This window comes from Thermobia domestica, chromosome 10 (assembly GCF_964235325.1).
Source record: "Thermobia domestica chromosome 10, izTheDome1.hap1.1, whole genome shotgun sequence".
In the NCBI taxonomy this organism is placed as follows: domain Eukaryota; kingdom Metazoa; phylum Arthropoda; class Insecta; order Zygentoma; family Lepismatidae; genus Thermobia; species Thermobia domestica.
The window spans coordinates 102,816,410-102,833,296 of NC_137463.1; the positions used below are offsets into that span (position 1 = coordinate 102,816,410).

The window sequence follows — 16,887 nt, forward strand, 5'->3', positions numbered from 1 at the left end:
GCTGGAAAAAAGTAGGATCTGACAACCCTTATACAAAATTTTAGTAAGAACCCTCCTTGAAGTGATAAATTATTTAATTTGATATTTGACACTGCCGTACATCATGATTTTTTTTTCTAAATTTTGAAATAACGATAACAATAATGTTAACTCAAGGAAGGAAATCTAAGGTTGATACAAAAGTCAGGGCGCGTTCAAGGAAATCCACCCCAAATATGTTAAGGGGGCCGATCAAACCATATAGTTCATCGCCATATTATAGTTCATTTGCAAACATACCGTAAAAATTTTAGGGAGGCAGTAAAAATTTGGAGGGGGAGGCGATCCCCGTAGACTACCCGTGGATACGAGCCTGTAACTGAACTATAGCAGTCTCGAAAACATGAACATATTATGCTGGGTAGAATCTTTATTGTTGCGGATTGTTATTCCAGCAAATATCCTAAGAACGGAAAAACCTTGAAGAGTGAAGTGGGGAGCGGCCTATAGGCCTACTGTAGGAGTTGATCTGGTTCCTGCTTATCTTCAATACCTCAATATTGCATAAGAATGCAAAAACAAAAACAAAAAAAAATGGCTCTACCTTAGTTTTTATTTTTTCCATTTTAAGAGTACAATAGGTCCCTTCTGTTTCGTTCTTTTCTTCTTACTTTCTTTCATGCTACACGCATTATTTGAAAAGTATCAGTAGGTTATACTGAACATATCATTAACAAACAGGAGGCCAGGTATTGAAAATCAAGGTGTGCTCTAGTTCAGCGTCGAAAATAACGGGGTATGGACTATATAATATCCCAAACTGAGCGAGGGTTCTTCCATGGAAAACTAGGAAGGTGATCTTGTTGGAAATGCGGTTTTAGGTGTTTTAGAATGAAATGGGAGTTTTACTGTGCGGTGGAAAATATTTTTGAATGAGAGTATGGCGACGTAAAAAGGAGAAAATCTAGGTTCTAACCCCTATTTTGGTTTAAGTTACGCCACGCCGAACGTTAACCTTTGGACATATAGATTTTCACAGGAAAGAGAGCGATTTAAGTTAGTTAAATAGAACAAACTTCAATAGTACATTGTTGTATAACGATAATGTATACAATAAAGCAAACTGAAATTAAATGCTTGCTTTTAGTTTAAGAATTGAAGTCTGTGGAATTTATAATTCTAAACTCACTCATAGAGAGAGTGTTTAATCAAACAGTTGATCGTTTAATGAAAATGTTATAGCCACAATTGCCAGATCCGATTTATTTTTCACTTCTAGCTTGTGAACATCCATTATTGCGTTTTTCTTTTCTTTTGTTTGCTTCTTTTCTATTATTTTTCTCTCTTTTTTGCTGAGGACCCCCACAAAATTCTGGAGTGCCTGAGCACCGGAGCATCCCCTGCAGTCAGCGTCCCTGTTAACAAATAAATAGGGCCTACTGGTGATGAGCGAATTGTTCTTTTATTTCGAGATGCAAGTTAGTTGGTGTCCTATACAATAATACTATTATTCCTTCATTTCATGCCTCTGAAATATTTCTTTCTTTTAATTCGAATTGAGCTAAGTAAAAAGCAAGAAATGTGTTGAGGTTGGCAGTACTTGTATCCCTTTACATTGCTGTAGCGCATGCTCAGTTCAGAGCATCGCACACCAGTGCCTTTGGCCGAGGAGCGAGCGAGCGAGAAGGACCAGCGCGAGAGGATATACCGTCAGAGTTATGTGGCGCGGCTCCCGTGTGGGGCTGCTGCTAGGAGTGACCGTATTCGGTACATTTTTAACATTGACGCTTTTACATTCCAAGAAATATATGACCTACTATGGCAACGCTGGTGAGTAAACTTTCATTTTCATTATCATATAAAAGAGTAAATTATGGTGTCTCCCAGATTTTAATTTTCTTCCTCCCAGAAATTGGAAGTGTACGTTTTGTTTTTGTTATTTTGTTTACAAGGTCTGCAGCGGTTCAGTGACTAACAAGAGGAAAGCGCGTAGAAGGAAAATGCTGTCATTGCACACATTATAGAGTAAAATAAATTTAATATTAGTTTTTTCTCACTTAACAATTTAATTTGATGGTCTTTGATTTTTCTGATCCTCTTAAATCAAGAAGAATAATTAATTACGGTTTCAACTATCAAGTGGACACGATATCATAAGCATTACATTAGTACTTACATTTTTTCTTTGAAAACAATAAAATTAAATAGACACAACTGTGAGCATTAAATTGATAACTCATCTACATCTATATGGAATTGGCAGGGCCTATTTACGTATGGACCAATATGATCCATGAGCCGGGGCGGTAAATTTTCTCGGCTCAAATATTGTCTCATTTTTTGCCCCTCAAAAAGCGCCATATCATGTTCAAATCATATACATTCTAATCATTCTATCTCCTACCGAAGTGCTGCCTTCATTATGTAGACACTTTATCACTATCTCTTATTGTTGGCAAGAGACAGCATGCGTGTCGAACTTCCCTTCCGATTGCACTGTCCCGCAGTGCATTTTTTAAGAAATCGCTACTGGGTATCCAGGCACAAAAGGGCCCTTGACCGTGCCTTGACACACGTAGCAAAATTCAAACGCAAGAGGTTTTTTTTAAAAAAAGATACATTTTTGTATAATGTACATTTTTGAAGTAATTACATACAAAATGACGTATTTGTCAGACTTCTGCTAACCGTTTCTACGGAGAGGATACAAAATACACTACATAGGATATAAGGAAATAACAATACGTGAACTTGACTAAACATTTCCCTAACGAAAATCATTTTATGTGTATAAGTATGTATATTACTACCAATACATTATTTTTTAAGAACCAATGTAATCAAAAATTTATCTTTATAGTTTCAATTTTTAGCATGTAATCTAATAGTTTAAATCATAGCATGTAAACCTTTTTGTTAGTAGTTCCACTTGTGCTATGATTTTTACACTTTAAATCTAAATCTGTTTCACATGGTTTGATTTCTCTCCTATTTTAAAGCGTGTTATTCCACTTGTAACTGGTTAACTTGTAGTATTATTTCCACACTTCAAATTTTAACCATCATCATCATAGGTATTCTGCCTTTATTGGCAGGTCACTTGCCGCAGCTGAGAAGCTTCCATGCTCCACGGTCCTCCGCTAACTTCTTCGTCTTCGCGTATGATCTTTCTGTTCTTATATCATCCATTAATTGTAGTCTCCTTGGCCCCTCCCTCTCTTTCCCGCCACCATACCCTCTAGGACGCCCCTAATGATACAATCTCTTCTTAGGCAATGTCCCAACCAGTTTCTCTTCCTCTTCCTAATAATATCTAAAAGTGTTCTTTTCTCACCCACCATTTCTAACACTCTCTCATTCGTTTTCCGCTCGAGCCAACTAATTCTTTCCATTCTTCTCCACACCTACATTTCGAAGGCTTCCAGTCGATTTTCGTCACCTTTACGTAATGTCCACGTTTCCGTCCCATACAGTACAACACTCCACACGAAGCATTTTATGAGTCTTTTTCTCAACTCTTTCTTGAAGGTCCCACAAAACAGACTTTTCTTCCTCCTAAAGGCTTCTTTCGCCATTCCTATCCTTGCTTTTATTTCACGTTCGCACTTCATGTTATTACTAAGAATACTACCCAGATATCGAAAACTATTCACTTGTTCTATTTTCATCCCTCCTACTTTTATATTTGACACAGACCCCTTCGTTCCAATCACCATGGCTTTTGTCTTTCTAACATTTATTTTCATCCCATATTCTCCAAAGCCCTTTCTCATTTTTTCTAACATTTTATTGATTTTCTTTTCAGATTCCTCAACAAGCGCCATATCGTCTGCAAATCTTATACATCTAATCATTCTACCTCCTACCGAAATGCCATCATCATCATGTAGGCTCTTTTTCACTATTTCTTCTAGATAGACATTAAATAGTGTTGGCGAGAGGCCTTGTCGAACTCCCCTTCCAATTGCACTCTCTTCCGTCAGTTCTTCCCCTATCCTAACACTTACTTGTTGGTTCATGTATAAGTTTCTTATGAGTCTTCTATCTTTCCATTCCAACCCTATCTTTGTTAGAACTCCCAACAACAATTCCCAATTCACGCGGTCAAAAGCCTTTTCTAGATCAATAAATATAACATACACCTCTTTCCCTTAAATTTTAACCTGTTCCATATTATTTGGTTTCTTACCTTATTATAGCAGTTTTGGCTATTTGTTAGTGGTTATACTATTGCTGTTATTATCACACTTTAAAGCTGAATCTGTTTCACACTGGTATATCCTTAATGTTTTAAAGTATGATTTGCAGCTTGTAGGGTAATGTGTGTTTGCAATGGTACGGATGGCCTGTTCTTGTTTAATAAATAAAGATTTGCTTTCAGTTGAGTTACCCCAAAATAGGAAGCCATACTTTATGATAGGGTATATGGACCCATAGTAGATTTGTATTAAGCCTTTTAAAGTTAGTGTCTTTTAGCACTCTTAGAGCATATAGCCTCGAATTTAGTTTATGTACAGTTGCTTCAATATGACTACTTCATCTAAAGTGCTCATCTATTATAAATAGTCTCCTCAGTCCCACACAATATTTCACTCCTGTATCAGCACTATCCACTAGTAATGGTACTTCTTCAATTCCTGGCCAGCTGTCGCATACATTTGAGGCAAAAGTCTGCACTTCTTCTTTTCCAAATATTGCTTTTACTAATGAACGAGCAGCATTTATCATCGACTGTACTGAAGATACGGACAAAGTAGTCTGAATGGAGCTGAGAATGCCGACATCTTCTATGTTCAGTCGAACACCAAAGAAGTTTAAGCAAGAGTTTAAAAGTTTAAGAAGTTCATTTGGACCGTTACATATGAGAGTTCGGCTTCAACTTTTGTATCTCTTTAGTCGGTCTATTAACATTCTCTGTATTAGAGTAGAATAGAAGTGCTAGCATCTCGAGGTAGACAAATGAGTACGAAAACGAAGAAAAGAGGAATATCTGCAATTTCAAGCTCTCCAATTTTATACATATCCACATACATATAGTACACAGCTAATACATATAGTCACAAAACCAAAATATATTGAAGTAATTTTAAATTTACGATAATTCAAGTCATTTATTGTTCAAGTACTCTTCCAGTAATTTGAAGAGATGTATGAAGTGCACTTGGTATCCAAACTGCTGGGCCTGGGTATCCAAGTCTTGGGCCTCGGTATCCATTCGGATACAAAAAGGCATCTTAAAAAATGCCCTGTGTCCCGTATATCTCATTCCCCCTCCCCCCTATTCTAATTAGAGATGCAAGGGCTCGGAAAAACGGCTTTTTTGGAAAAAACTCGGTTTTTTCTGCTTTGCTTTTTTGCTTGGGAAATTTTGGTCTTTTTTCAAAATTCTGCTTTAAATCGATAAAGCAGACTTTGTTTCGCTTCTCTATAACACAGAAAGTCATTTAATTAGTGGTTGATGCCGATAATAATATAAAACCTCGAAAGTAAACCATGAATTTCGAAAAGATATTTTAAACAATTTTACTTCAACATTTTTACATTATGAATTCCAAAGGATTAACCAATGTATATAATAAACACATTTTAACCTCCTATATACAAAAGTAAGCAGAGCTGGCAAGAACCTTGGTTGTTTCTGAAAATGCCAAAAACCCGTTTTGGGTGGGGGGCAGTTTAAACCAGGGTTTTTTGGGGTTTAAACCAGGTTTTTTGATTTAGATATTTTGCTTTATGTATTTATATTACATATTCACAGAAATAAGTTTGTTTCGCCTTGGTGTTATTATTCAACAACGGGGTTATGCTGGAAGAGGTCCCATAAGCTTAAAGAAGTCCGGTCAGTAAATTTCTTAAATTGAGAAACTCCCGCCCTAGCCATCGGGAAAATCCCGTCATTCTTTTAAATGTAAAACAATAACAGGAAAATCCTGTAAAATTTAATTTGCATGTAAAATTTAAAGGTCAACGTATTATAATCAGTACGCTAAAACTGAGTGACACACAATCATAATCAACGTCTTACGAATAAAATCAGAAAAATAAACACACTGCTGAACAAGACTGCACTTATTTAATATAAAAACACATTTACACGTGACGTTTCGATCTTCTATCCAAGATCCTCATCAGACGTGAGTGTACGTCTGATGAGGATCTTGGATAGAAGATCGAAACGTCACGTGTAAATGTGTTTTTATATTAAATAAGTGCAGTCTTGTTCAGCAGTGTTTATTTTTCTAAAACTGAGGTATTAAATTACAAATTTAGTATGTAGGTATCATTGAAAGTCCAATCCAAGCTAATGTTGGAAGCTAAGTAGGCAATCGATAAATTTTACCAATTTTAATCAATATATTTAAGCAACCTTCGCTTCTTTATAAAACAACAGGCATGCAGAAATATATAATTTGGTTTCGTTTTGTATGTTTAGGCTTAACATCCTTACGTAATACCGAGGTTATCAAGGAGAAGACTTTCGCTTAAAGTGACATCCGAAAGAGAACTTGGTTTACACATGAAAAAAGGGTTGTGGTTCGACCGAGAATTGAACATGGGACACCTTGATTAAAAGGTGAAAAGGAAATAAGACTAATGCAGATGGTTTGACATGCGAAACGTCACCATGAAGTTCACACGATTCGCATTTTTGTTCTTTTAATTTTTTTAGTTTAAACCAGTTATTTAAAAAAAAAAACAGCTGGTGTAAACGAGCCAACCCTAAGAGTAAAAACTTCTTTCAAAAAATACACAAATAACTAGCAAAATTGTATGTAGTATTTTCAAAATATTCCATACCCTCTTTTTGAAACAAAATAAAATTAAAATAAAACATAAGAGAAATACTTAGATTTGTATGATACAATTAAAGGCTGCACATGGTTCTGTATATTCTTGAAATTCTATAGTCAAGTTTTTTATAACCACCATCAAGGGCGCCCATCAGGGGGGTTAAGGGGGCGCTTGCCCCCCCTAGAGGAAAATGTACTTCAGAATATTGAAAATCCAATAGGATTTTTACATTAGTTACAGCAAAATTTGAAACTATTTTTGAAACGTCGCTTATACTTGCCCCTCCTTGGAAACCACAACATGGGCGCCCTTGACCACCATCACGGTTTACCCAGTCCTCAAGGTTTCTGAATTTTTAACAAGAGGGATTCAACATATCATTACGGAACAAAAAAAAAAAAAAAAAAAGACTACGGAATATATTTAAGTTAAGCTAAATACAACTGCACAACAAACGTGACTGAGTGGTTGGCTTTTGCGCTTCTATCGGGAAGTCCGGGATTCAACCCAGCATTCGACCATTCTGACAAAGCCTTCCTTCATTCCATCTGAGAATGTAGAAATAGTGCGTGTACTGGCCGACTAGGAGTGTAGGAGTTGGCCGACTTCCTTTCTTATTGTTTTTAAATCGTTATTATTACTAATTACCAGCAGTGACGGTTTTGCGAAGGTTAGAGGATCGGTCTTTCGGACTGAAGCCTGTTCTCCAAAGTTGTGGAATGTCTAAAACGAACGAAATATATATTAGTTATGCCTTTACTCATAAACTTTAAGCTCCCGTCAAATAAAAATTACGAATGTTTAGAAAAACTAAACATTAGTAGTAAGAAAACCCCTCCCAAAACACTTTTTTAAATTCGCGACTGATTCTCAGTATAAAATGATCTTCAAGGTTGTATCCGGAAGATTATTGCTAAACATATAAACGAAACGAAATATTAGTTATGCCTGTACTCATAAACTTCAAGCTGCTCCCAAATAAAATTAGGACTTTTTAGAAAACGAAACAATCAGAGAAACCCCTCCCAAAGTACTTTTCTAAATCCGCTATTGATTATTTGTATAAATTGGTATTCAAGGTTGTATCTGGAAAATTATTGCTAAATCATTGCACAACTACAGTATAACAGAAATGTGGAAATATGGATTGACGGACATATTGAAAAACGTATGCTTTGACGGATATATAGAAAAACGTAAATTTAACTTTCGTGCTAGAAGCTGGAGTACTAAGCTCTTAGAAATGAAACACGGATGACAAACTAGAGAAGGAAAAAAATGTCGATAACTCAAAAGTTAAAATAAAGTTAAATAACCTGTAAAATTGCCCTCAAATACTACATTCTTCATGTTAGCTTTAATTCGTAAAATATGTGCTCTATCCATCTTGATGGTGAATTACAGAGCTAAATATGGCACTCAGGTCGTGGAAATCTTATCTAACTATAGAATATACTATAAGAAAGCTATTTGGATAGAAAAATCATGAAAATGAAAAAAGCCAAAATTTCCAAAATTCTCGGTTTTTTCCAAAAAAGCCGGCTTTTTATGTGAAAAAAACTATCGATTCAAAAAAGCCGGCTTTTTTGCATCTCTAATTCTAATACTTACTTGTTGGTTCATATATATGTCTTTTATGAGTCTTCGATCTTTCCATTCCAACCCAACCTCCTTTAGAACTCCCAAAAAGAATTCCTAATTCACGTGATGGAAGTTCTTTTCTAGATCGATAAATACCACATACAGCTTTTTCCCTTTTTCTATAAACCTTTCACAAATCACTCTTAATAATGTAGTTGCATCTCTTGTGCCTTTACCTTTCCTGAACCCGAACTGTATTTCCTCGACTTTTTCATTTGTTCTTCCATGCATCCTTCTGTTCAGAATTCGAGGCAAAATTTTTGCTGCATGAGATATGAAATTGATAGCTCTATAATCCTCATATCTCTGTGGGTTCGATTTCTTAGCCATCGGTATCAGGATCGCCTTCAGAAGTCTTTTGGTCACTCTTCTGTTTCATATATTTCATTGCAGAGTCGGAACAATTCTTTCCTGCCCTTGACTCCCATATTCTCAATGAATTCAATTAATATATGTTCTGTTGAGACTGTGTGTGCGTGTGTGTGTGTGAGAGAGAGAGGGAGAGAGCGTTGTCATGGATCAGAAGAATTCCAGAGCATAGCACTTCTCTCTGCCGATTTTGGATAGCACGACGCAGATTATTCCGTGTTTGGCAATACACATCTGCTGTAATTATTCGTCCTGATTCAAAGAATTCCACAAAAATCGCACCCTTTTAGTCCCAAAATATGGTTGTCATGATTTTGTGAACTGATGAGTTTGTTTGAAATTCTTCATTTTAAGAGAACCAGCCGCCATTGCATTAACTCTACTTCGACTCCCCAGTGGCGTATGGTATACAGGTTTTATCCCCGTCTCTGTGTGAAAAAAGAGATACTACTCCCCTTCCTCTCCAAGCGGACAAAAAAAAAAAAAAATCAGATGCAACTGTCATTCTTTGTCCTTTGTGAGCGTCTGTCAGCATTTATGGTACACACCTCGCACACAGTTTGTGATAATCCATCTTGTCAGTCACAATATTCGATGTATTGTTTTCGCATACACTTCTGAAAATCTTTGGCGTGTTTAGTTATTGCGAACTGGCGATTGGATTGCACTTTCTTGTAACGCTTTCCATCAGATCAACCGTCTAAACACTAGGCCTTCCGTTACGCTCGTTATGTACATTTGAACGCCCTTCCTAAAACTCTTTACACCTTCTGTTTACTCATTGCAGTCAGTCCCTCAATGATACACAATCCGATGGATATCAGCTGCTTTTTGATCTTTAACGTTCCGAATATTGCACGAAGATAAAGCTTCAAGTCACACGAACAAAACATTGCTGGCTTTATAGCAGCGGATGGCAATTCCTTCTGGTATCCATCCTATTCCGTTCGAGCGTATTTCCGTTAAGAATTCAGATGCTGATCATATAAATTATTTTTCTTTTGGACTTCTCAGATGGCACCTTTCTTCACGCCGAGTTATCACGGTAAATGGCCTCTGGTAAATCTGGAAGAAGGAGTAGGATATACTCCTAGTACAGCTGCAACGACATCTGCTGCAGTGGAAACTGCGATGTCGTACAGTGATCCAAACACATCGAGCATGATCGGTGGACTGGAATCTCATAAGTAACAACTTCAATTTGTTCAGATGAAAACGGATCAGCTTTTGTATTGATTTTTATTTTCCTTTATATCTTTTGTTCAGTTCTTGTAATTTCAAAAACCTTACGATTTGGTTTTCGTACTTTGTTCCTTTTAAATTATTCAATTTTATTTCGAAATCTACTAAGCATATACAATGCAATACGTTTCCTTCATCAAACATACAAAGTCAGTTGGTTTCCAGTCGTGGTTTATATATAAAATGCTAGTTTTTCGCACCAGAAGAATACGGTTTTCGTAAAATATTTGTACGGCATATTTGAACCTTTTGCCTCCTTGGGATGTGTAGGGATGCGCACGAGACGAGTCGAGACAGGATTTTCCTGACAAAATTCGAGTCGAGACACGGCTCTTCCAATCGAAAAATATACATTTTTTGAGTTGAGACACCACTTTTACAGCACATTTTCGAGACGAGACAGCCACAAATCTTGTATCGTGCGCATCCATAGGGATATGTAACTTTTTCATTAGGATCCGTTGTTTTTTAATCAAAGCATATTTACGAAATCTTTGCTGAAACTAAGTACGGATTATGTTGAAAAAAAATCAAACAGTTCGCCTGTTTTCTTGTTTTTTAAAAAAGTGACATAGAACATCGAAAATTTTAAAGAAATTACTCGATTCCCTTCCTTTTTAAGAAGTGAAATTTCACGGAATAGTAAGATACATGCCATCTTTTAAATAAGTGGGTTTACATATTGTAACTTAAGGAGCTCGTGAGATACTCTATTTTTGGCATAAATTTTGAACACTCTTTGCCCTTTAGGATACACATTTTAATCAAACTGATATTCCAATTCGAGCCAAATACTATGATCGAAAATTCATTTGAAATAGTTCCGCCGATTTCTGCATTGATATAACAGACAATGTTGATTCATTTATGTATATCATTTTATTTCGGCAGGACATTCTATGTCGAGAAGAAAATTCTTCCTACAATTTAAAGATAGGCTTAGAAAGCGGAGACTTGTGGGGAACATTTCCGAGGCCTCTTATTTCAAATGCCTCTGGCTCCGGACATCTGGTTTGGATTCATGGTGGGAGCTCAGGTGGTTCGGAATTCCAGATTGAAACAGAAACAGAAAAAGTAAAAATAAGGACGCCCCTCAGGATAGCCCGCGTCCTGACAGAGAGTAAGGCATCAACCATCTGTCTACATGCCTCTCCTCACAAGCAGTTAGTAATCTATAGCATCTGTCGGTTGGGGATGTATGTCGCGGCTTCTATCTTATACGGAGACATTTTCCGCGGACCTAAAGTTGTGTAAATAGAAGGAAAGAAGGGTAAACTAGATGATAGGAAAGCGCGAGAGAAGATTTATTATGTTTTGAGAGAGGGATAAAAAACCTGGAAGCCAGGAAAAAAAACCCTTAATCCGTCATACTGCATGCATAAGTATTTACATGGCAAAACCACTTATGAAGGGTGGAAAAATCCATGTAAACAAGTCTGTAGTAATAAATTAATAACATATCTGTTTTAATTGTAAACCTATCTTAAAATCTGTTAAGTGTTTATACAAATCTGTGTTGTCTGTAATGGGGAAGTGTTTTGTTAGTGGGATATCTGTTATTTTTTTAACATGCAAAATTATCCGTCTCGTAATCCATGTCTGTGCTGTAGTTGTCATCGGGTTGCAGGCTGCAGCTTTCTTCTTCTTTCCCTATCTTTTCCTTCTGCTGCTACTACTGCGTGTATTTTGAGGAGGCTGGATTTCCTTATTCCTACTGGTGGTCTTGTCTTCTGAGTCATCAGTGCTGGTAGGTTTTTCTTGTTCTTTTAATTTTTCAGCATAGGTGGGCCTAGTAATGTGGAGCTTACCGGATGTTGTCGTCAGTGCATTTATAGTTTTGGAGAAAACTTTCTTTGTTGCTACTTGTATGGCGTCTAGCATTCTATTTCGTTCGTTGAGTGGTGTTGTTATTGTTAAAACTGTAGTTACCCATGTGATGATGTGGTTGGTTGCAGACTCTATTGCTGTGTTGATTTGTTCTTCTGTTGGGTTGTGATGTTGAAGTTCGCTGGATGGTGATGGTTCCTGCATGTTCTGGTCCTGAAAAGGGCCAGTTGTGATAGTTGACTCTTCTATTGAGATATTAGTGAATTTGTGTTGCTTATGTGTCTTCGGTTTTTTGGGGCAGCTGCTACTTCCAGTTCTGTGGTTTTCTTCTTTGCAAGTAGCGCAGAAGTTCTTGTTAATAGGTTTTCTACAGTCCTCTGAGTGAGATTGACCACAACGGAAACATACTTGCTGTGCTGTACATTGGTTGCGGCAATGTCCGTACTGGTAGCAATTCCAGCAGGGCAACGGTCTTGGCTGTAGTTTGGAGTTTTCTACCTTATAGCGTCTACTTTGGGCAGTTAGTCCACGAGTTGTTAGCTTGTCTACGTCGTCTGCACTGGTTGAGAATAGTCGCAGCATAGGGGCTGGGCCTGTTTTCGTTTGAATACGAATGAGATTGGTGAATCTAATATTCTGCTCCATGAGAGCTGTTCTGATTGGCTCTATGCTGCTTGTGACGGGAACTCCTTTGATCACGCAAGTATATGTTGTTTCTCGTTGTGGCTTCTTTTCTGACTTCCTGGTGGTAGCATTAAGTTTTCTTCTATTTTTCTTTTTCACTATTTGGAAATCGCAGATTAAGCTGTCAACGTCTTATATAGCATTGCTGCTGGAAGGGACGCTAAATTCCATTCCAATTAGCCAATCCTCTTGTTCCAAATTATATCGTCAATTGCTTCACGTTAGTAAGCTAACATTGAAAATTCATCAGCCGCACAGAAAATCGAACTCAGCATTAGTGCATCCGAAACACTTGCGCTAACCATTAGACTACACATGAATAATTTTTATTATTGTTATTACTCTTAATAAGGTAGTCATTTTGGTCTTTCAGCGAGTGATTTTCGAAGAACAGGAAATTGGCTAGGTAAATCCCGACTCAATCAGCATAATCACATTAAAGGAAATCCTGAATAAATATCAGATTAAATTTCTAGCTGTGGTTGACAGTATCTATTAGTACACTAACGATTTCGTGTGATTTCAATTGCACTAAACCAGGGATGCAAATAATCACTCACCACTTGCTCGGGGTGAGTGGTTCGTCGGTGCGGGTGAGTATTTAATATCATACAAAGGATAAGTAAATGATTTCTATTGTGAGATGTGGCTAGTAGCTTTTATCTTGGGCGAGTAAAATTTTATTGCTTATTTGCATCCCTGTACTAAACCTATTCACGCAGTCCCACAAATAATTTACATAATAGAATGCAACTGAACTAAGAACGACTGAAAGTCCAAGCCGCGGAAACAAGCAATTGGGGAAATCTGAAGATAATGTGATACCGATCTTGCATTATTTGGTAGGTCCATATCTCATATGACCCTGCTATTGAAATGATACACTCCTGGCCAAGTAAGTTTGTGGTGGACAACATCGTGCTCGTGGGCTTTCTTGGAGTACTCACGCTTCCTCCCACTTTTCATTCCATCAATTCTTCCATCATCAATCACTTGCTTTAATCATCGCCTCTCTTAGCCTAACAGGCATAATCGTGGAACGTTAAACTCAAAGATTTCATTTCAAAGATGAAAAGATGCACTGAATCATGTACTTGCGAGATAATGTGGGACCGGCTTGTTCTGTGCGAGGTGACCATGATCAGTGTATTTGTTGTCTGCACCGAGCTTCAAAATGTGTATCAAATAATAGGCCCGTGCTTCATATTATCAATGGCGCATAAAAACGTAAAACAAATATCAATCAATCTAAAGCAATGACGACGCTAGAAGGGGAAAGGTGGCGGGCGTTTTACCCCACCTCCCGGTGCCGCCATCTGCCCTACCCCTGACTGCCCTCAGACATGTTGTGTTTCAAGGTAGGTGAAGTACTATAACAGTTATTATTTTGGGTATACACAAAAATAGTTGAACCTCCACAAAAATTTTCTCTCCTTCCATCCTCTTCCCGATGAAATTAAAACTGGCGTCATCACTGATCCAAATCAATAAACAATTAACCAAAGAAATAAAAACCCACAAGTATATACCAAAGCCTTCAATTGTACTTTTCAGACAGAAATGTTTGCCTTAACATCACTTGATTCTAAAATGAAATCGCGACTCATTTGAAGCACTGAATAATAATAATAATAATAATAATAATAATAATAATAATAATAATAATAAGTTTTTATTATTATTATTATTATTATTATTATTATTATTATTATTATTATTATTATTATTATTATTATTATTATTATTATTATTATTATTATACACTGAATTTTTAATTCAAATAAAATGTCGACATTGATGAGCCGCCCAAGAAATACGTACGACATTCCTTAGACATACATGGGATACACAATACAGTGTATTGTCTCCTTGTAAGTCGTGAGTAACTTTCCTGGTTAACGAAATTATGAAGATTAATGTCCTTTGAGTGGCGAATAGAAGACAGCTGAGTCACCGTATGACTAAGTTGAAAAGACGAAAAGATTTTAAGTGAATTCTTGAAGGTGGGATCAAACTAAAATCATTAACCCTGACATTCATTGCACGTAAAGTGACGTAATTTAGAACTTTCCTCAACACTTTTGTTCCTTCATAGAATATTACATATTTTCTCTCTCTCTCTCTCTTTCTTTTTGTTTGTGAACTATTCGAGGCCAGTTCATTTGAAAAGAGATCAATGTGCTTTCCTGTGGTGTACATGTTACGCCACATACCTACTTTCTTTCTTTCTATGGGGGTCATTTCAATCGCTTTAAACTCCATGGTGACCAGGAAAATGAAAGAGCTTTCTACCAGACTGGTCTAAATAAGTAATAGTAGTGAAATGTTCGTGGTGTGTGCTTGTTTGTAGATGATATTGTCTTGTATAATACCAACAGATTTGAGTTAGAAGAGAAGTTAGAAAAGTAGAGAAGAGTTTTGGAGAACAGAGGATTACAAATTAGTATACAGAAAACAGAATATATTAATTTCGGAGGAGATAGAGAGGAAACGTGCAGATATAAGGAAAGAATCTAAAGAAAGTAAATGCATTTAAATACATGTGTTCCACTGTGGATAAGAATGAGAGTTTAGATGTGGAATTAGAGCACAGAATTCAGGTTGGATGGATGGATGGACGAACCAAAAAGTCTCAGGTATTCTCTGTGATAAAAGAATAAGAGCAGGCACGTAGTCAGAATTTCGTGAAGGGAAGGGGGGGGGGGTCCGTGACATGAAATACTGTGGTCATCACACCAGGAACTCGATCACTCTAAACTATTTTACTGGAACGCATATTGGTTCGTTTAGCCAGGATTTCGTAACGGCGGCGAGGGTGACATGAAATTCTCAAGGCCCAAGAGTTTGATCAATCTAAACTACTTTACTATCCACATATTTAGGTTTGTTAGGACAATAAAATGAGGATATGTTGGTAAGTATGTTAATAACAAACTATGAAGAAATCTCGAGTAAAATAATATTTAAAAAAGTATTGAAAAAGATTTTACATTATTTACGTCTTTCCTCTGTTTATTCAAATATAACAATTTTCCTTTCATTATGACCTCAACTATTAAAAAAATACATATTCACTATTATAAAAAGTACATACTCAATAATGTCTTGTAAACTATTTTACAATATCTGCGTTCCTTTCTCTGTTGAATCAAATGCTATCAGAACTTTCCTTTTTATTATTATTATTATTATTATTCCGTCAACTACTATCGGTTCCATGTTTGATACAGCACGGATGCGATGACGAAAAATTATGATAAAAAATGTCCACGCTGTTGCACAACGGCACTATGCTTTCGGAAGCTTGAAATCTCCCTGATTAGTAGCAGAAATTCTGAGAATTCCGTAACTTTTTCTAGAAATTTCAAATTCTCTGACTCTTTCAGGATATCTCGCTCACCTCGTCACTATGTATTGCAAGTAATACAAATCTCCTCATAAGAAAGAGTAATCAAAAGCTTCCTGTAGTTTTTTTTTTTTTTTTTTTTTTACTTTTAAAGCTGATCCTTCTTTTTCTCATTTCATTTTATTTCATCCTTCCTTAATTTTTTTCATTTTTGGTCTCGAAGTGGGGGTCCGGACCCCCTTTTGGCTAAGTGCCTGATAAGAGTTAAGGCAAAAAGACCGTAGTGAGACAAGGAATGCTATACGGAGCAGAAACTTGGGGAATCAACACATTTTGCACTGCAAGAGAAGAAATTAGGAGTGACCATTGGCGTCTCTGGCATGTAAAATTTGGGGGGGACATCAAAGGAAATGATCTAACTGCTAGTATCTTAGCGGAATGTTAGATTATGTTACTTCAAAATATTGGGGGGGACGCGTCCCCCCCGCCAGAGACGCCCATGGGAGTGACCGAAATGAAAATGCTCAGATGATTGTGTTGTGTTACCAGATTGAATAAGATCAGAGACGAAAGAGTAAGAGGCAACATTAAAATGACTGAGATGTCGAGGAAAATACAGGGACAAAGATTACACTGGTATGGTCATGTTATTAGAAGAAATTATGATTATGTCGGAAAGGGAGTAAGAAAAACAAAGTAGAAGGCAAAAGAGGAAGAGGATGACTAAAAGGAAGGTGGATAGATTGTGTGACTCTGAATTTAGAAGCATATGAGTTAATAAAGGATGATGTTTATGATAGAGCAAGATGAAAGGAAATCATCAAAAATGTCGACTCCGCGTAAGCGAGAATGTACCTTAGAGTTACAACTTATTTAGTGAGGTGCACTGTTATTTATTGATGTGCATTTAAAAGTAATAATTTGTATTTATAATCTAGCTAGTCAGGTACATCAAACTTGTAAGTCGTTGCCAGAAGACCGATTAGTCTTTGAAATGTAAAGGGAAC

The 16,887-nt window shown here is 36.7% G+C and overlaps 1 protein-coding gene across 2 annotated transcripts in view; it reads left to right on the forward strand.

Moving 5' to 3' along the window:
• The first annotated feature begins 1,647 nt into the window (after nt 1-1,647).
• The window catches only part of LOC145662608 (protein Star-like), a 206,311-nt gene continuing 191,071 nt past the window's right edge, over nt 1,648-16,887 (forward strand). For both annotated transcript variants that reach the window (XM_081728330.1, XM_081728329.1), the window contains exon 1: nt 1,648-1,809. In XM_081728330.1, coding sequence (XP_081584456.1) covers nt 1,698-1,809 — 112 coding nt within the window. In that variant the 5' untranslated portion in view covers nt 1,648-1,697. The remainder of the gene's footprint in view (nt 1,810-16,887) is intronic.